The sequence below is a fragment of the Sphaerodactylus townsendi genome, linkage group LG09 (genome assembly GCF_021028975.2).
Source record: "Sphaerodactylus townsendi isolate TG3544 linkage group LG09, MPM_Stown_v2.3, whole genome shotgun sequence".
NCBI classification, from domain to species: Eukaryota; Metazoa; Chordata; class Lepidosauria; order Squamata; family Sphaerodactylidae; genus Sphaerodactylus; species Sphaerodactylus townsendi.
The window spans coordinates 59,716,380-59,737,338 of record NC_059433.1 but is presented as its reverse complement, the minus strand read 5'-3'; the positions used below and the strand labels follow the sequence as shown (position 1 = coordinate 59,737,338).

At 39.5% G+C, this 20,959-nt stretch overlaps 1 protein-coding gene and 1 non-coding gene across 2 annotated transcripts; both read left to right on the top strand.

The window, feature by feature from the left end:
• Positions 1-794: 794 nt before the first annotated feature.
• Positions 795-14,480, top strand: VCPIP1 (valosin containing protein interacting protein 1). Its single transcript, XM_048507951.1, has 3 exons — positions 795-3,690; positions 5,936-6,022; positions 9,473-14,480. Exons 1-3 carry the CDS (start codon positions 1,008-1,010, stop codon positions 10,321-10,323), a joined length of 3,621 nt encoding a protein of 1,206 aa, XP_048363908.1. The 5' UTR covers positions 795-1,007; the 3' UTR covers positions 10,324-14,480.
• Positions 14,481-20,627: 6,147 nt separating this feature from the next.
• Positions 20,628-20,721, top strand: TRNAY-GUA. Its single transcript has 2 exons — positions 20,628-20,664; positions 20,686-20,721. It is a non-coding gene; the product is annotated as a tRNA-Tyr (tRNA).
• The last annotated feature ends 238 nt before the right edge of the window (positions 20,722-20,959 follow it).

Here is a 20,959-nt window from a genome sequence, read left to right as displayed (position 1 = left end):
AACACTATGCATACTTACCTAAAAGGAAGCATTGCACGATGAAAGCTACGACCTTTTGACAAGGGAATTCATGCAAAACTTAGCACACGTAATTATTAATACGTAGTTGTCCGCAATTATCTTTAAGAGAGATCCTTACGCATGTAACCTTTCCTAAGTTTTTTTATTATAATTATTAGAATTTAGGATGTTGAAACTCATAAATACATGCATGGGGTCAGCGCTGGGGTCAACAGAATCAACATGCTACTTAAAATCGTTGAAACTAAATCCGTAATGAGCTATCATCACAACAGTGAAATTAAGGAACCATCACTAGATGCTCGGTCCAAAACCACTTTTATGTCACTTTCTAGATACTTCAGCAAATTCACTAAGGAACAAGCCCTTGGGAAGTCTACCAGGCTTGCTTCCAAGTAAAACGCCAAAGACTGATCTGCAAATGTCGCGTCAGCTGTAAACTACACGCGCCCTCAACTTTTTTTTTCTCCAGAGAACAGTGCGCAAAGCATTCTAGGAAGTGTATTTTTAAAATTTCTTGCCTCTTCGACCTCTTAAGCATTCACTGTAGACTGTACTACATTTCCCGAATAGCCTTATGTAAAAATAGCCCGCTCCGTTTCTCTCACTGTTTTCCTGTATTGTGTGGCACGACGGTACTTGTAGTCTTTGAGAAACGGCCTGCTTATTCCATTCGGTTGGGATTTCTGGACAAAGAAAACTACAACTCCCGGGTGGTGTAGAGCGCTTGCGCTTGCGCAGTCTGCATGGAAGGAAGGAGGGGAAAGGCCGTTACGTTGAGGGCAACGGCCAGGGCAGTGAAGAAGCAGTAAGCGCTGGGCTCGGAGGCTTCCGTGTTTACTGTCGGACTGAGGGGGAAGGGCGGGTTGTGCCGAGCTCTGTCCGTTACGGGTGGAGAAGAGGGGATGAGCCTTTGAGGGGCCGCGAGTCGCAGAGACTGAGGGGAGAAGGAGACCGGCCGCAGGCAGGCAGAGAGGCGCGGAGCGATGTCTCAGCCGCCTCAGCAACATCCGCCTCAACAGGAGCAGCAGCCGGTAGCGGCGCCGGTGTCGAAGAAAAGGGACCGGCGGATCTTCTCGGGCACTTGCCCGGATCCTAAGTGCCAGGCGCGCCTGTTCTTCCCTGCGCATGGGCCCCTGAGCAGCGGGAGCATCGAGTGCACGGACTGCGGGCAGCGCTATGAGCAGCGGCAACTGCTGGGGGTGGAGGAGGTGACGGACCCGGACTTGGTGCTGCACAACCTGCTTCGAAACGCGCTGTTGGGGGTGAGCGGGGCGGGGCCTCCCCGGAAGAATACGGAGGTGATCAAAGTTATGGGCCTCTCCAACTATCACTGCAAGCTGCTGTCTCCTATTCTGGCCCGGTATGGCATGGACAGGCAGACGGGCAAGGCCAAACTGCTGACGGAGATGAACCAAGGAGACGTCTTTGACTGTTCTCTTCTTGGCGATCGTGCCTTCCTGATCGAGCCTGAACATGTGGAGACGGTGGGCTATGGCAAAGATCGCTCTGGCAGCCTTCTCTACTTGCACGATACCCTTGAAGATATAAAGAAGGCCAACAACAGCCAGGAATGCCTCATCCCAGTCCATGTGGATGGAGATGGTCATTGCTTGGTCCATGCTATCTCCCGTGCATTAGTGGGCAGAGAACTGTTCTGGCATGCATTACGGGAGAATCTCAAAAAGCACTTCATAGAGAACCTTGCCCGCTACAAAGCTCTTTTTCACGACTTCATCGATGCTGTGGAGTGGGAAGACATCATCAATGAGTGTGACCCTAGTTTCATTCCCCCAGAAGGTGTACCAATGGGCCTTAGAAACATCCACATCTTTGGTCTAGCCAATGTGCTACATCGGCCTATCATTCTCTTGGATTCCCTAAGTGGAATGCGTAGTTCAGGAGACTACTCAGCAACGTTCCTTCCTGGATTGATACCTGAAGAAAAATGCATGGGGAAAGATGGCATGTTAAACAAACCCATCTGCATTGCCTGGAGTAGTTCTGGACGTAACCATTATATTCCACTCGTTGGAATAAAAGGTGCTACTTTGCCTAAATTGCCTATGAAATTACTCCCTAAAGCTTGGGGGGTACCTCAGGATCTTATAAAAAAGTATGTAAAATTGGAAGAAGATGGTGGTTGTGTAATAGGAGGAGACAGAAGTTTGCAAGACAAATACTTGATGAGACTAGTTGCTGCCATGGAGGAGGTCTTTATGGATAAGCATGGTATTCATCCAAGTTTAGTAGCTGATGTGCATCAATATTTCTACAGACGGACTGGTGTAATTGGAGTTCAACCTGAAGATGTCACAGCAGCTGCTAAAAAGGCCGTGCTAGACAACCGCCTTCACAAGTGTCTAATTTGTGGTGCCCTTTCAGAAATTCATGTTCCTCCAGAGTGGCTGGCTCCAGGAGGGAAGCTCTATAATCTGGCAAAAAGTACTCATGGGCAGCTAAGGCCTGATAAAAATTATAGCTTTCCCCTCAACAGTTTGGTGTGCTCGTATAATCCTGTGAAGGATGTGCTTGTACCAGACTACAATTTGAGTAGCTTGAATGCTTGTAATTGGTGCCATGGAACCTTAGTACGTCGTGTCAGAAGTGATGGCTCTGTTGTTTATTTAGATGGGGACAGAACTAATACTAGATCTGTAGGTGGCAAATGTGGTTGTGGATTCAAGCATTATTGGGAAGGGAAAGAATATGACAATCTTCCTGAAGCTTTTCCTATTACTTTAGAATGGGGTGGGAGAGTGGTAAGAGAGTCTGTATACTGGTTCCAGTATGAAAGTGACCTGTCTCTGAACAGCAATGTGTATGATGTTGCAATGAAACTTGTTACCAAGCATTTTCCTGGAGAATTTGGTAGTGAGATTCTTGTTCAGAAAGTTGTCAATACAATACTTCATCAAACAGCCAAAAAGAACCCTGATGATTATACACCTGTAAATATTGATGGTGCTCATGCCCGAAGAGTTGATGATGTTCAGCATGGACAAGACATGGAATCTCAGCTTCCAACCAAAATTATACTTACTGGACAAAAAACAAAAACATTGCACAAAGAGGAACTGAATATGAGTAAGACTGAAAGAACTATTCAGCAAAACATTGCAGAACAGGCTCCTGTAATGCAGAAACGAAAAACTGATCAATTAAAACAGGCACAGAAAGGGCCAGCTAGAACTGCTTCCCCTGGTGTTGTTCCCGATGGGCCATCATCGGCACCTGCTACACCAACAAAGACTCCTTATTCCCCAACATCTACAAAAGAAAAGAAAATACGTATAACAACAAACGATGGGCGGCAGGCAATGCTTACACTGAAGTCCACTACCACGTTTTTAGAGTTACAAGAAAGCATAGCTAGAGAATTTAATATTCCTCCTCATTTGCAATGCATTCGCTTTGGTTTTCCTCCCAAAGAACTTCTCCCACCCAAGGAAGGACAGGAAAACGAACCTGTTCCTTTGTTGCATGGTGACAGAATAACCATAGAGATCCTTAAAGCAAAGGAGGATAATAGCCAGTCTACTTTGGTGCACTCGTCCCATGCTGTGAAACATGAAGATGCTGCAGTTACTAGTAAAATCTCTTCCAAGGAACTCCAAGAGCAAATTGATAAGGAAATGTACTCTCTGTGTCTTCTAGCAACATTTATGGGTAAGAGAGGACTTGACTGGCATTTTCCAAGTGTTGACTTGCTAGACATGTGGCAAAATATTGATTTTTATAGGGGCTATGACAAACTGAAATAAATAACACTATTAATGTGACCTTCAAAAGGATTGTATACATGTGTACAGTTTTTCCTTTTAGAAAAAAATGAAAATGCTTGGTTGTCTGCTTATACACACACACGTAACTTAGACATTGCAGTATATTTGAATGCCAATTAATGCTTTTGCTTTACTCACTACGGGGCCTCCTTGAACAAGATAGATTAGTGTTTAAAAGTGCTGTAGTTTATTTAATGCGTCAGACAGCAAGCAGGTAGAATTGGAAGGTCTCATAACAGTAAATGAGACTCTTGGGTTTGAAGACAGAATAGCTTGTCAGGGAATGTACATAATGTAGATGTTCCAGCATGATTAATATATCAAATGTGTTTTCTGCTGCTCGGCCAGATCGGTTGAAGGTTATATTTTAAGAAGACTTTTAAACCCAATTAATTGGCAGTGTTACAAATAAAATCAATATATTGCAGTGTTTGCCATTGGCTGCACTGGCTTTATGACATCAAAAGTAATGCTTGGCTAGTGTTTTTTGAAGGTCTGTTTTGCTGCATCTAAAGCCCCTCAGATGACTGCAGAATGGCATAAGACTTCCAGAAGGCTTGTTGCTTGAATGTATTTAGTGTCTCAAGTGCTGCCATAATATGTGGTTCCTAAATTTGAAAGTTTTGTAATCACAACTTGAAAATTAAGCTGGGTTGTCAAGGTACTGTAAACTATCCAAAAGTCTGGTTAAAAGGAAATTGTCAAGGTACTGTAAACTATCCAAAAGTCTGGTTAAAAGGAAATTGAATTGATAATCTGTTCTAGGAAACGAAACTGAGTAGAGATTAAGAAACAAAAGTGAAACTATAAAGTATTACTATAATTGGACCAAAGCTCACCAGACTGTCTGGTCATGAGTTTTTTGTTGTATATTCAGTTTTTCCTTGAATCTTCTGAATTGCAATCAAGTCTTAAAGACAGAAGCCTCTACTAGCCTGGAAAGTCTGTGGGGGGGTTCATAGAGTCCAGCGCCTTCAGGGGCTGAGTGGGAAGAAGTGTTACCCATCCTGTTTCTGTCTTGTAAGGGTGATGTCTCAGAACTAAGGAGAAAAAAAGGATGAATATATACAGTAGGTGTAGAGCATTCAAGTAGAAACTTGGGCTTCTGCAGTGACTGTTCTGCATTACTTGTAAATACTTTCCCAACATCATGCACATGCTCTGAAGATATGGTATTCTAACGACAAGGCAGTCAGTCCTTCCAAAGTAACAAAAGATCATTTATGTTCTTCTGCAGACATATTATTGGAAGACTATCTTCAGTGGGGGGTGGTGGAAGTTAACTGGATTGCTTAAAGCTGACTTTCACCCTTGATGGTACATAAGTTTTCAAATGCTTTTTTATACTTATCTGTGTTATCTAGTTAGAGCATGTTATGTGAGGTGTTTAATAGAGTACTGATCTCTTTCCAGACGCTTCAGATCAGGATCTTCAGGGACTTTTTCAACCAAATACTTGGATGTAATTGATTTTCAGTGGAATAAATGCCCTTAAACTCTGTTTTGCTGCTTCTTTGTAATGTGAAACAGCTCTCCAGTTACTGTTTGAGCAAAAAAGACATGTGACTTTCCCCCCATTTCTCTGGTTTTATTGTAATTTTTGTGAATCCTTGTTATGGGGGAGACCTTCTGAACAGGTCTACTTAGGCATGTCATAATTCTTGATTCTTTACAATGTGCGAAATGGTTCTCAGTCTGGGTAGGAATAAAAACCTGAATTGTTGCAAGTTTGCTATGTTATCAAGTCAAAACCCAAGCTCACCCATCAAGCTTCCATGGCAGAGTGGAGATGGAAACCTTGCTTTCCCATATCCTCGTCTGACACCAGACTACAGATAGTAGTGTTTATTTAAAAGAAGATAAGAGATATTTTCACTGGCACCATTAAGTTGGGGCTGAACTTTTTTACTTGCCATTTATATGCCACTCAACACAAGCGTGGTCCTATTTGCATAGGTCTACCCTACTTGAATATTTGGTCTCACAAGGGTGTGATGCTATGTTGGAATACTGTGAGATGCTAGGAACTCTGTTTTACAATAATCATGAATGAAGGTCGTTAATTTGTACTTTGATTTTGCTTTTTGTTGTGGTACTTTAATTTTATTATTTTTGTGTCTCATCCACAGGAGAAGATGTTTGGTCTTATGCAAAGGGGCTTCCTCACTTGTTCCAGCAGGGTGGTGTGTTCTACAATATAATGAAGAAAACAATGGGTATTGTTTCTGACTCCCTGTTAATACATTTTTGCAATAAATGTCAATTCTCATAGACATGCATGGGGTGGTGGGAGATTACCTGTTTCTATTTGGCAATATAAGCTATTAATGCTGACTTTTTGTAGAGCCAGTCAGCGATCCATCATACATACCTGCTCACAATATATATTGCTTCCAATTTTAAAAGCTGGCAGTTGGAAAGAGATACATCAGAAATGGTAGACTTCTGTTACTAATTTTTCATTTTAATTAGAATTATAGTTCTTAGCTGATTAACTTGCATTTTACATGCTATTCAGTTTCTGGAAGAATTAAATTTGAATACTGAACTGAAAGAAGAAGGTATAACTACACTTGATGCATATTCTTAAAGCATAAAATAAGGCCAGGATCCAAAGGGTCATTTGTGATGTTCCAAATCATACCAGTCCCCCCACTTTCTCCCCACAAGCATTTGACATGGCAGGAGAACCTTCTTTTTTAATGTACAGGGGCTTTACATTCTAGAAATAAGCCCAGTCACCTGTTTTCCCACAGTAGTTTATGACTTTGTAAAGGTTTAGAACTGTAACAATTTCGGATTCATAGAAGGAGCAACATTACAGTTCTTACTATGGAAGTTTTTGACTTACAAACTAATACTCTAATTATACTGCACTTTCCCTCCTGTTCTCAGAGTGAAGTTTTACACTGCTGTCCAGATAGGAGGGAAGCGCAGAGGTGGCTGCGGCGCCGCGCCACCTCCACAGGGACTTTGGGCAGCACAGAAAGGTGGGTCTTTTGAAAACCCTCCTGCCGCCTGACTTGCCTCTTAGCCCAAACCAACTTTTTTTTTTGTAAGTCTAATGGCTCTGACGGCAGCATTCCCAGACTGGAACGCTGGTGGAAGCCAACTACAGTTGGCTCCACTCCCTGAAACAGCCTGGCCTACCCAACCACTGTGTGCTGGTGGCCTCTCGGATGCCAGAGTAGCTCTGCGGTAGTCCCGAGGTCCAGGTTTTGCTGCCAGAAAATCTGAAAGCTTATTAAATCTTTGCCTACTCCGCTGGCGGGATTGCTCCTTGCGATGACGGAGGGGGTGAATGCATTGGTGCTGCACTCTACTGCCTGCAGTGTTTAATAACAAAAATTAGGCAAGAGGTCCTATGTAATGTGTAATGAACTGATGCATAGCAACAGTGTCCTGTTCTCATCCTTGCTGCCTTCAAAAACACTCAGGTGAAGACTGTCTTGTCTGGCCTCTTAAAAGAGAGGAACCAGGTTGCCCAAATGTACCTCTTCGAGGAGAAAATTCTGTGGTCTTGGGTGTCTTCTCTGAAAAGGCTCTATCACTGTTGGCAGTTGAACTTGCAACTAAAGCTAGGTTTATTGTTAGTGCTTCTTTTGAAAGTGAAATTCTGTATCTTCACACTATTTAATATTTGCATTTAACTTTGAACAGACATGATGCTGCATGAAATTGACAATCTTTGATGATGGCTCACATTCAGATCTGATCTCTTCCTAAGAAGCCTTTCTCAGGCTCCAACATATTTATGAAGGACAATAATATAACCAGATTTTAAAACTTGGAATGAAAATTAACACTAGCTTTGCATGGTATTTTATTTGTGATAAGAAATGTCATATATTAAATTTACATCCTACCCTTCTTCCATCACAGAACTCAAGGCGTTGTACATGAATTTACATTGTACATGAATTTACTATGCTGTTTCTTATTCAGAAACCAATCACACCCCTACTTGCTTAGCTATAGCAATGTTTCTGTGTCATGTGCCTTCCAACCATATCCCGGGGAAAATGAGATGCTTTTAAAAAACATAGTTGGTTTATAGAATGTCTTTTACTTCAAAGAACTACTTATATAAAGCCAGCATGCGATCCAGTTTGCACCTTTTCCCCATGTTGTTCCACTGGATGAGAATATACAGGGTTGTTTGCTTTAGTCTTAAACACTGTTTTTATTGAAAGGTCTGCTACAAGTCAGGAGAGCATGTATTAGTAGTTAAATTCTGGATATGTTGATATATCATACACTATAATCTGTTTTGAATATCAGTCAGTCTGAAAGCTCCTGTGTCCTCTCGTATTCCCTTAAATTTAAATTCAGGAGTTTTAACAATTTGGGGTTTGTTTCTTGCCTGCAAACTGAAATTCCAAGTCTTGGTGAGACCTGTAAGGCTGCATTCTGATGCATGCCATGTCTGTTTGGTATGGCTATGTATTTGTAGATTGTCACATGTAAAGTGTATTTGGAAGTTTGGAAATTTCATATTCATTTACATCATGAGCATGTTTGCAGCTGTTTGCAGATGATGTTTATATAGTGATGTCTGATGATCCAATATAAGGCATCTGATGATACTTTTATAGTCCTGTTGCACTTTCTGACATTTTGTTGAAGATCTGTATGGGCTAGTAAAGTGCTGCAGAGTAATGTTCATTACAGTATATTGTTGAAGGCTTTCACGGCCGGAATCACTTATTCATTACAGTATATTTCAGATTTGGCCACAGTGATCCATGCTCTCTGATGACATCCAGGTTAGAGTAAATCACTTCATGTGGGGCTGCATTGAAAGCCCTTTGGTTCAAAATGTAGCAACCAGGTTATTGTCATATCCCTGTGCTAAAAGATCTGCAGTGGGTGCCGATTTGTTTCTGGGCGCAATTCAGAGTGCTGGTTCTTACTTTTTAAAGAGCCTTGAAGGACCTCCTCTATTATCCAGCCCTCCCGTTAAGCTCCTCTTATGAATCTCTACACTCTGTGCCCCAGCATTCAGAATTAAGGCAGATAGAGATAGGACTTTTTCAGTTATGGTATCTTGAAGGTCTTCTTGTGCCTACATTATTTTCTTTTATGTGCTAGGCCAAAACATTCTTTTTAACCCAGGTTTTCAACTAAGAACCCAGGTTTTAAACTTTTTTTACCCAGGTTCTGTCTTTTGAAGTGCTTATGGTTTACTTCTCTGGTCTGAGGATCTACATAACTTTAGGTTGCTTAATGAGTATTTTATATTATGTCCTGGCTTTCTTAATGATGGTATGTATGTATGTATGTATGTATGTATGTATGTATGTATGTATGTATGTATTTATTTATTTATTTATTTATTTATTTATTTAATATATTAGATTTTAAACCGCCCATCCCCGCTTTGTTTTATTATTGTAGAAAGTAACCTTAAGAAAGTAACATTTTAAAAACAAATACATTTACAAATTATGGAATTTCTTGTTCAGGAAGGTCTGCCTCTTTGCTTCTCATTCTGCATTTAGCAAAATTGACAATTGACTTTCAAGGACTTAATTTCTTACGTGTAATAATTAAATAAATGGCGGTTTGTTTTCTTACCTTGAATCTTAGTGTTAATGGGTTTTATTACCTGCTATGAGGCTGTTTTTAACCAGTCATTTAATTTTGTCCCCCTTTTCCCTCCATAGGCCTGGTTGATGGTAAGCACTGTACTTTTCCACACTTGCCTGGTAAGACTTTTGTGTACAATGCTGGAGAAGACAGATTGGAACTTTGTGTGGATGCTGCTGGGCACTTCCCCGTGGGTACTGATGTGGAAGACTTGGTTAAAGAAGCCTTGAATCAAGTCCGAGCAGAGGCTTCTTCAAGAAGCAGGGAAGCAAGTCCTTCGCATGGGCTTCTAAAACTTGGTAGTGGTGGAGTAGTTAAAAAGAAGTCAGAGCAACTTCACAATGTAACTGCATTTCAGGGCAAAGGCCATTCTCTGGGAACTGCAGCTGGAAGTCAACACCTTCATCAAAGAGTGGCAAGGGAAACTCCACTTACAAGGAAACAGAGTACAGGCACAGACTTCAGTCCCAGCTCTGCTAAGTCTGAGCCTTCTGTTAACAGTGAGCTTATACGGATAGCTCCTGGAGTAGGAACAATGAGGGACAGCAGGCAGCTTGACCCTAATTTGATAGAGGCACAGCGAAAAAAGTTGCAGGAAATGGTCTCTTCCATTCAGGCTTCAATGGACCGGCACTTGCGGGATCAGAACACAGAGCAATCATCATCACATGATTTCTCACAAAGGAAATTGGAAGGGGCAGGTTCTTCTGCTAAAACTAGAAGCCCTCAGACTAGTTTGTCTGAATCATTTTCAAGTGGGAGTGGACAGCTGAAGGCAGAAATAGATAGTAACATGTCAAATGCAGTGGAAGGAACATTTCCTACAAGATCAAAAGCTCAAAAGGGAAACTCTGTTGAAGAGCCTGAAGAAATGGAAAGTCAAGATGCAGAAATCACTAGTACAACTGAGCCAATGGATCATTCATGAATAGTTAAAAGCTGATAAAGAAAAAAGAGATTAATGTGCAAATGTAACATTTATTGGCAGGGCCACATAAAACTAGTTCATTGAATCTTGTATGTTTCAAAGATTATATCTTATTCACTGCATGATAGCAAATGTGTGATAGAGACTAGCTTTTAATATACCATTCTGCTGCCCAAGTTAGCTCTCAGTTACCTGTAAATTAGTTGTTAGGATATGCACTGAGATGAATTTCTGCTGTAGATGTGGGTTATAATTTTTTTGTAATTTTTATTTCCATTAAAGTCTTAATGTTGCAGCCCATCTGAGATCCTTATTAGGTTTTTAAGATTGATATGTGAAATAAACCCTGACAAATGTACCGTGTGTTGTCAGACATCGATCCATTCAGAATTACAGCATAAAAGAACATTCCCCTAGACCTGCTTTGAATGTTTTGGATTTATTTTCATTTGTCAGATTTCTTGAAATATATAAGGATATTGATTTGAGATCTCTTTAAAGGTCTGCATTTACAGAATGATAGGGGAAAGGGTAATATAGCATAACATGAAGCCAACAGTCAGTGATGTTAATGCATGGCAGTCTGAGCCAGCATAGCTTTTTCATTGCCCTGTTGGCAAGTGATTGCATGTTAGTTTTGAGTTGGTTAGCTACCATGGCATGCTTTCACATTGCAAAGACAGTCATTTGTAAGCAAGTATTTGAAGTAGTTGCAGCAGGCCAGTGGATTGATTGAGTGCAGGAAGATTTTGGTATGTATCCATTCTCTTGTTGGGAGTGGGGTGGGGCTATTAAGATTTTCTGAGCATGTTGGATTAATGAAATTTAGCAGAAAGAAATTTCATCAGAAGTTTTTCAGTGGTATAGTAAAAGCTGCTTTTTAGTTTCCCAGGAATGGAAAATATTTAGTTTGGGGGTTTTTTTGGGTTTTTTTTTGGTGATGCAGTCTTTCTGTGCCACTTGGATTAAACTGTCATCCACTTAAACAGCATATTCATCAGATCTACAGTGCTAAATTTTAAGAAGCAACCATTGTTTGCTCCATTAAGATGGAATATTTATCCTAATACTGATATTGCACTTTTGCCTCTTTACATATTTCTGTTTTATGTGCGTTATTACTGCTTCATATGAGGAAAATAAACTTGAAAGGATAAAAGACTTGCAATACAGAAAACAGAATTGTCAAGTGCTTAATTACTGACACCAGTTGTTGAGTGCCCACAGATGTTAAGTTTGCATTATAAATGTGTGCATTCTGAAAATATGGTCACTCTTCCTGCATTTATAATCGCACAAGAAAATTCTAAACAATACTGTTATTAAATATCCCAAGTCAGAGAAGGTCTATTTTTATACAAGAAATTAACTGAAGTTGTAACTTCCTCTGGTCTATGAAAAATAGATGAATTCAAACACCATTTTTTCTTTTCTCGTGTAGGGAATACATATTTTATTATTCAGTACACTCCTATATACAAGCATACAAGTCACATCTTCACAAATAAACAAGTTGAATATATTTTTTCTAAGTTTTGTGTTGCTTACTCTTGTCAAGAAACACATGGGACTACAGTTGATCTGTGGCTTGTTGAGGATCCGTATATTCCATAACTTTAGGTGTTTGGCTATGACCCAGAAGACCATTTATGTGTGAATGAGAGCAGGTGAAGTAGAGCTCTGTTCTGACGTCCCAGCTGCCCGTGACCAGATGTCAAAGGTAGCTTGTGATATGTTGTAAGAAGCCTGTCATTCCAAGAAAGAATGTAACCTTATTGTTTTTGACAATAGGGCCTGCTACACTAGAGAGATCTAAATTTGTTCTGAATCTGGATTAACAGCTATAATTTCCATTAAAAATATTTTTGGAAGTTACAGTATTACAGTGAGGAAGTTCTTCAGGACTCTAGCCCATAGGTGTCAAACTCGCAGCCCTCCAGATGTTATGGACTACATGCTGGCAGGGGATGATGGGAACTGTAGTCCATAACATCTGGAGGGCCACGAGTTTGGCACCTGTGCTCTAGCCCTTCACAGAACTGCAGTTTCAAAATTTCTTTGAGTGAGAATCATCGCATTTAGCAGGTCTAAACCTGACTTGAATTTACAGTGTTGATAAGCAGCCTGATGGTTTGACTTTAGTCTTATAAGTACACGAAACAGAGAAGAATATTGGTAACGCTGCTTTCTCAAAATTCACATGTAAGTAAGTCAAAGCTTATGACTCGTAAAAAGCCTTTCCACTTGCAGCATAGTTTATGGTATTAATTTAGAATCATCTTTCTCTTACTGAGAAAATAAAGCTCAAGGTATTGTTCTGTAATCTCTTTTGTGTGGAATGAAAATCAGTTTGTGCAATGAAACATTGGAATGCTAGGAGTCATGAGGCTGTGTAGAAAATCCTATGTCTGAACGAAAGGGGCGGTAGATGCAGTTGAACTTAGTTTTGCAGTTGTTCACCAGTTATCTCAGTCAAAATTGAATTAAGTACTATGAAAGTTCCATTGAATTCAGTAGCAATTGCAACCAATAGTTGCAAAAGTGCACTAAGTGAGTTTAAGTACGTTGTAAGGATAGCCAAGGAATTGCCTCTTTAATAATGGACAGGCAAATATAAAATGAATTTATGGGGAACTTCTAGTCTGGAGAGGAAATGTTAAAGACCTGTAGGATGAACTTACTTTAGAAATTACCAGGTTCCTTATGTATGATTCGCATCAGGTTTTTGATGTGTATTTGATTTCCAGTTTGTCAGTTAAACAGTGGTTTTATCAAATCAAAGATTGCTATCTTCTACTTTGTCTTCAAGGTTGAGCGTACTTTGTTCAACAGCCAAGCAGTTCTGGATACTCAGTGTGAATGGAAAATAGGTCTATAGCCCAGCAGCATTTACTACTTTGGTTTGCTTAAGAGGGATTAGACCCTGTACAATCACAGAAATGTAAAAAAAAATTAAAAATGAAGTGCATATTGAAAACTGCTGGAATTAAAACATACTTCTAGTTTTACATTCAAATGTGAATTTAAGTGTTTTAGGTATATGTGTTCTTTAATATACTACTGTTTTATATTTTTATGGAAACTTCACATTTGGTTTTCATTACAGTGTTAAAAGTAACACTTCTGTTACACAGCTGCAAAAATGGCTTGCTCATGTAATTTTTTAAAAATGTTTTCTTGTAGCCTATGGAATAGCCAGATTCCAGGCTTTTCTGAAATATTATTTTCATCTCTCGCCACCCAGTAGATACATTATTTCTGTTTTGCTTTAAAGATTCTATATATCTAATTGAAAATAGCCTGTTACCAAAAGCATTTAGGAATTGCCATGTCCAGGTATGGTTCCTGTTCTCTTATTTAGTAAAACATGAAGCTGTCACTGTACTTAACAATTGAGGGGGTATATTTTCAAGACCAACATTGCTGTGTTTGTTCAAAGGGATAAATTGTGATATGACTATGCAGTGGATATTGAAATGATACTTTTTCAGACCAGCTGAAAAAGAAGCATAGGTTTTATACAAACCCAATATTGGATGGTGTGAATCATCCGTAAATCCCAGTGAGATTCAGATATGTGTGTTTAGGATCCTAGTTAGTTACTTTTTCTCTGGATTATTTTGAAATGAGGAACATTACAATTCAGAATGTTGTCTCCTTCGTTTGGGGACTGGCATTATAATTAATCAAAATGTGTGAATATCACAAAATCTTTACATTTACGGTGTTGCATTTAAAATTCTCTAATGCAGAATTCCCACTTAGTACCTATGATTATAGTAAAGTTGTAAAACTGAACTGTGATTGGTAATTTTAGATTTTTATTTTAATGAGGATTATTGCCAGGAAGAGAAATAGTGCACTTTTGGAAGTAATTAATTTTTAAAAATGTATAAATAAGCATTAGAACTGTATATATTTAGGAACTCTTTGAAAACAGCAAGTGCTTTACATATTGAATTAAATTAGAATAGCAATGATACCATGTTCACAATGCTGGCTGTTCAGCACATTTGGATTTTATTTGTGATTTGCTGTACTAATTTGTTTTTTATCTGTAATGTAACAATAGTGTATTATAATAGTGTATTATATTACACTTCACTGTACAGTATTTGGAATTTCCTTTGATTGCTATATTAAAAATATGAGCTAAACAACTTTTCTAGTATCTCTGCCAAAATGGCCACCACTGGAATTGGGGGGGAAACCCTGCTCACTGGACACTTTTTATCTGGGCTAGCTGCTTTATGTTGCTGGCACGGAGCAGCAGTTGTCTACCTACCCAGCTTGATACAGAAGCCATCAATTTGTGGCATAGCCTGTGCTTGATTGAGCCTTTGAGTTTTAATTGCAATATAATATTGCTTGAAGAGCATGGAAATTAATATGGGAACTTGTGCTGTGATAAGATGCCCATGGAGTTGCTTGTTTAAAATAATTTACATCCTGCTCTTCCAAAGAAATCTGGGAAAATGCATGTGTTGACAGCTCCCCTTATTCTGTGGCTGCAAAGACACAGGATGGGTGAGGAAATAGCTGACTCAACAAAGGGACAGGCAAAACCATCTACGTGAATGAAAGTAAGTGAATTGTAGAATGATTCTTTCAACTCAAAGGATTTATAATGTTTCTAGGTATTTTTGTGTTAGGGTTCAGTTTTTATAGCACAACTTGCCCTGAGCCTAGCAGATTAGAATTCTAAATACAATGACATTTATCACAGCATGGTTGATCCTCATTTAACATACCGAACTGGAAGACGATCTGCTGGTGACCAGATGTTAATCTTTGTTAATAGTCTGTATAATTCTATTTCAAAATTACTGTTGAATTAGCATTAACGATATAGTGTAACCCATGATGAGAGATGGTGATGGTATTTTAGGAGGACCTGGAAGTTTTATGAGATAACTTATTAACTTTATTATTTTTCAGCTTGATATTGAGGTAGCACCTATTGATAAGTTTAAGACAGTTTGGACTTAAATTGTGAATTGCCTTCAAAGAAGACTTCATGGGTACTTGGAACAGATTGGCAAGGGTGCAGCTCTTTATAGTTGGTGTTTAACCTTTATGGCACAGTTTCCCAAAAAAGAAGGGCACTGGTTTTGGTGTGATTGTTAAAGGGTCCCAACTACACAGGGAGTTACATCCACAAATTGTTGACCACACGATGCTGCAACTAGGTGGTGAGTATGAAGTGGCCACACACCTAGGTGGCTGAATTGTATGAATGTTTTGATTGCATTGAACTGAGCAAAACTCTGCCATGCTCCTGCTGAGCAGGTGTACAGATAGCAATTGGGCTGCCCGGTTCTGTATAGTGAATAAGGTGAAATAGTTGCAACAGTGTGTTATGTTTTGCATGTCCTATGTCCAAGCAGCACGTACCCAGAGAACCACATAAGCTGCTGTCTATGCTAGGTGACCCAAGTGGTGCTTGCCTTCTCTTCACAATACAGCTATGCCCTAGGAAGAGGCAGCAAACTAAGCACATGGCCCCCAATGGCTGCCCAATGTTGCCGAAATCAGAATGGGGTCAATTGCCACCATGTGAGAATAGGTTCTCCCCTCCAAAATTGTATTAGAATCTTTACTTCTGGTCCTTTGAGTCATTATCTTCATATTTTAAAAAACTACTTTGAATATGGGATCTAAATCCAAGATCTTGATGTATTATATGGCTCAAACACATGAGGCTAAGTTATCTGTGATTCAAACATCTGATCTGTAAAGATTCATAAAAAGGGTTTGTCCTGTTTGTGCTCTATTCTCCATGCCTATTAGAATGAACAAATTTATATTTATACACACATACAAATTTGTTACCAATTCCATTTGTCAGGTGTGGGAATTTCATTCAAGTTTTAATTTCCCTGTCGTGAATCAAGTTCCTCTACAGGTTAGTGATTAAATAAGAACTTGTTATCTTCGTACTTCCTTCAGCTGACCATATTGGAAACACCATCCTATTTTTGGAGACTGCAACCCATGAGTCTGCATGAAATGTGCAAAAATAGAAATGGGCATAATTTATGAGTCACAAGATCCATTTGAGTATCTCTATTTCCCTAAAGCTTAGCTACAAAGTTTATTGCAAGTTACGCTATAACTTTTAAATGAATATGGACCAGAAATACCTTAACAAAAATGTCACTTGTTTTATATTCAAAATGTTTTAAACTTTGACTCTAAGATAGGACCTTTCAAGATGGGCTTACTGTGTTAAAGGGGTTTATATGATTCATCCTTATATGTTGAAAACAGCCTAGAAATAGTTGCTGTTCATCAGCTAGTTGGATTACTCATGAATTAGAAATATTGCAAGTTGAAACATTGCTGGTTTAGCAAAATAATCTATTACAAATACTTGTTAATACTTCTTGTGCTTAAGAACAGTTGGAATCATTTGCTATTTTGGCACTTTTGAATTTTAATGTGAATTTTATTCCAAGTAAGTCTGTCCAAGAGCATATGTCACAAAACCATAACTGCCAATTTTTCAGGTTCTGCACTAATGATCCCCACCATGAGAACCATGAGGAAATCCAGAATAAGGCTGTAATTGCATTGGAAGTAGTGAGGAAATTGCACCAGTGCCAATGCCACCAGCGCCATGTAAAGTGATACTGTTGGACATACCTTGGCATTATGGTGCCATACAGCTCCCCAGCGTAGGAACCCAGAAGATTCCCTCCATGCTGTCACTCCTGTGCTGCAGGAGGCCACACCTGTGTGGAAGGGGTGGCCTTTCGAGGGAATTCACATACTACTTCTAGTACTTGCTACTTAATCTAGGACATGCTACTTGATCATTGGTAACTGCTCTGAGCCTGCTCCAGCAGGAAGAATGGGATACGGATCTATTAAATAAATAAATAGTACCCAAGCATGCTCTTGCAGACTTAGCCCCTCTCAGAAGGGTCTCATATTTGAAAGTAGATCTAGCATACATGAAATCTATTATATTGTGATGATAGTGATCTAAGTGTAAAATGGTCAAGATTGAGTACTACGCTGAGGAAGTAGATTGACTTCTACGAAATGGGCATATACTGGGGAGCTTATTTGATATTTGGACTTGTATGGACCTTTTCTAGAGTTCTACTTGCTTGCAAGTTACTTTCAGAGACCAGTGTAACTTACTTGTTAATTGTGGATCTGCAGACAATATTGTGACTACTTCCATGTCCATTGTATCTGCTATGGTTCCACTCTGATGCTGACACACAGACTTAAGTATTAAATATGCACCTTTCTTATGCATTTATTCCTAATTATGTTTGTGAGTAGTCTAAGTATTGTTTGTTTATTTTCTGTTTGAGTTCACTTTACAAAGAAAACCATGGATCAGTACCTGAGTGTATATTGGGTTTCAATTACATGTTCAGCTGTATGTGCATTGAATGTAACATGAGAAGTACACAGTGCATGTTTAAAGAGAAATGAAGTGTACACTGTACATGTATTGTAGATGCACTCACTGTAACTTGTGAGCTTGGCTATACTCGACCCCAGTTTCTTATGTTGTTCGGCATTGATTGTTTGCTATGCCAAGGCAAAGAGTTTATAGAAAAGGGATAGGTTTCCATCGGATTACCGAGTTGTACAAATGGTTGTTTTAGCTTTGTGTAGTAACTATTATTCTGCTGAACTTCTGTAATCTTACCCTAATTGGTAAAAGCTAAAGTTATTATGTGTCTTTAAGTAAAGTTCTTCCACTTGGTACTGACAAAATGTGGTGGATTCAGCTACAAAATTGGTGCCGCAAGAGGGAGAGCCAGAACCAAAATGCCTGCTGCAACTTAGAAGTGAAGATCCTTGTGCTGTACCGGCAATTCATTCATTCATTCATTCATTCATTCATTCATTCATTCATTCATTCATTCATTCATTCGCTTTAATATCCTTCTGCCCCCTTTCAGGCTCGGGGAAGCTCACAACAGTCATAAGACAATGCAAACATTAAACATTTACATATGTCATCCAAATAATACAGTCTTCCAAGTGGTGACTAATTCCAACCCAATACAACTTTAACACACCAAGAAACCTAAATGATGGATCAGGTAATAATGAGGTAATAAAGGTTAATGGCTGAATCGGCTAAACAGATTAAATCAGTAAAAATTGATAAAAGTTGATGTAAGATGATGGGAGGATCTCAGATGTTAACTGTAGCTGCCTCAGAAGTTGACCATATGCCTGGTTGAACTGTTCCATCTTACAGGGTCTGTGGAACTGCATTAGCTCCTGCAGGACCCTGGTCGCATTAGACAGAGCGTTCCACCAGGCTCAGGCCATGGCCAAAAAAGGCCTGGCCTTGGTTGAGGCAAACTAGTCTGAGGCAAGCAAGCTGCTGCCAAAGTAACATTATAAAATATCTGCACAGCCAATCAGATACCTTGCTGGGTAAAAGCCCCACCTGAGCACATCCATTTTCTAAAAACACTTGGTGGATACCCTGTTCAGGATAAAGATGACAGGATTTGTGAATTCATCCACCATTTCCTGGACCATCTTTGTTCTAGAATGCTCGGGTCCTAGTGCTTGGAGTTAGAACTAGGTAGGCAGTAGGACCCAAGGAGCATACTAGAAAAATGACGTCCTGGAAATGGTGGATGAATTCACAAATATCCTGTCATTTTTATCCTGAACAGGGTCAAAACTATTCGTGGGTGCCATAGTGCCTGTAGGATCCTTGTGTTACAGTATGTCCTTCAAAGCCTTTTTCTCAAACAAACAAACCCCAAAATACCCTGATCTCTTCAGGCCAGCGATCAGTTGCAATTCCAGGAGCATTCCAGTTCCTATGGCTGGCAACCCACAGAACATAACATTTCCCCTGCCCTTATGGCCCTTCCTTCTCCTGTGCGTGTTGTTGTTGGTGTATAAGCAAAATGAACAAGATGATGCATTGATAGCCTGATTCTAGTTGCTGAAGTCTGCAAACTTGCCGGATTAAACAGAATTCTAAATCAGCAAAACTGGAAAATTATAGTGACATATAATTATTTAATTTGTGAGATGCCTGAATGCAAAATAGCTAGAATTTTAAATACAAAAAACAAGCGAATCAGAACAATGTGGCAGAGGAGGTAGAAACAATAGTGTTGAACTTATTCTAATTAAATATATACTCTAATTGGCTTAAGTCCTTACAAACTCAGTTGGTTACAATATAAATCAGTGCTAGATTTGAATGAGTGCCATAAGTACTGGTTTATAGAGCGCTGGCATAAAGCAGTCTTTTGTTAAGCGATAAGTTAAGTTTTTAAAAATCTTCCACTATGAGAGAAAAGGCATTTTTTATCAACGATATAATTAATTTCCCTTTGCTGACTGTGTTCAACATTGTCTTTACATCAAACTTGAGAGTGGGCTGCTAATTTGGCTTACACTTTCTCCTTTACAGTTGCAATGCTGCATTCATTTGTTTCGATACAAATGGTGTTGATCTCATTGGCATTTATTTCTGAATAAGGTTTAGCTCCCTGACTGACTGATATTTTCATATGGTGTAATAACACTTCGCCATGCTTCGGTAGTGTACTGCTATAAAACAGTGCCCAGGCCCTTGCCAAACCCACTGCCAAACTCCCTTCAGGGCCGTCCCCCAATAAACCTTTTCCTTGTCCAAATGGAGCTGGCCTGCAACACACTGGGGGTGGCGACAAGCTGGCTGGTGCCTCTTGGAGAAGGGAAAAGTTTGTTGGGTTTTTTGGTGGGGATGGTGGCACGGCGGGGCAGGGAAAGTTTGGCGGTGGAGGGGGGGGCAGGAAAATTCGATGGTGGTGGGGGAGTTTAGCCAAGGGTTGGATGTGGGGGAGAGGGGGAGGGGAAATGTGCGCCCCAGGTGAATGATGCCAGGGTTATAATCCTACTCTGGCCCTCCTAGATACACCAGTGTCACTTTTATTTATTTATTTATTTATTGCATTTCTATCCTGCTATCTCATCAAAGACTCAAGGCGGCTCACAATAAAACATACCTAGTAAATACCATAAATTACATAAATACAGAAAACGTTTAAAACATCATAAATACATAAATTTTAAAAACAAATACAAGCAGATTGTGTAAAAAAACCCAACATGGGAGCACAAAAGGAACAGATGCATATGACCTGAAGCAATGTTTGAGATGCTTAAGGAATATTGCTTGTTGTGGCATATTTTGGATTGGCAATTAAAAGTGATATTTTTCCTCACCAGCATTTTACACATTTATCAATGTGTAAAATTACAAAATTCACAGTGGAAACTCTGTATACAGAAAAAGCAAAGCATTTTTCCAGGTCCCTTCGATAGCTCAGCTGGTAGAGCGGAGGACTGTAGAGGCATTGCTTCAGCGTGGAAATCCTTAGGTCGCTGGTTCGATTCCGGCTCGAAGGAGACAATATTTTATTTTTAGCGTATACGTTCATGTTTAACTTTGGTGCGCTTTCCTGTTCTCCTGTAGACCCTGTGTCATGATTTTAATGAAATAGGGTCCTCATTTTAATATAATCACATTTTTCTCTTGAGGGACTTGATAGAACAGAGTCGATTGACGTGAGATCAGGAGGCGCAGTAGATCAACTTTTTTTTAATTAAAAAGGCAAAGTAGCTGCAGCGTTGGGAGAAGCATGTT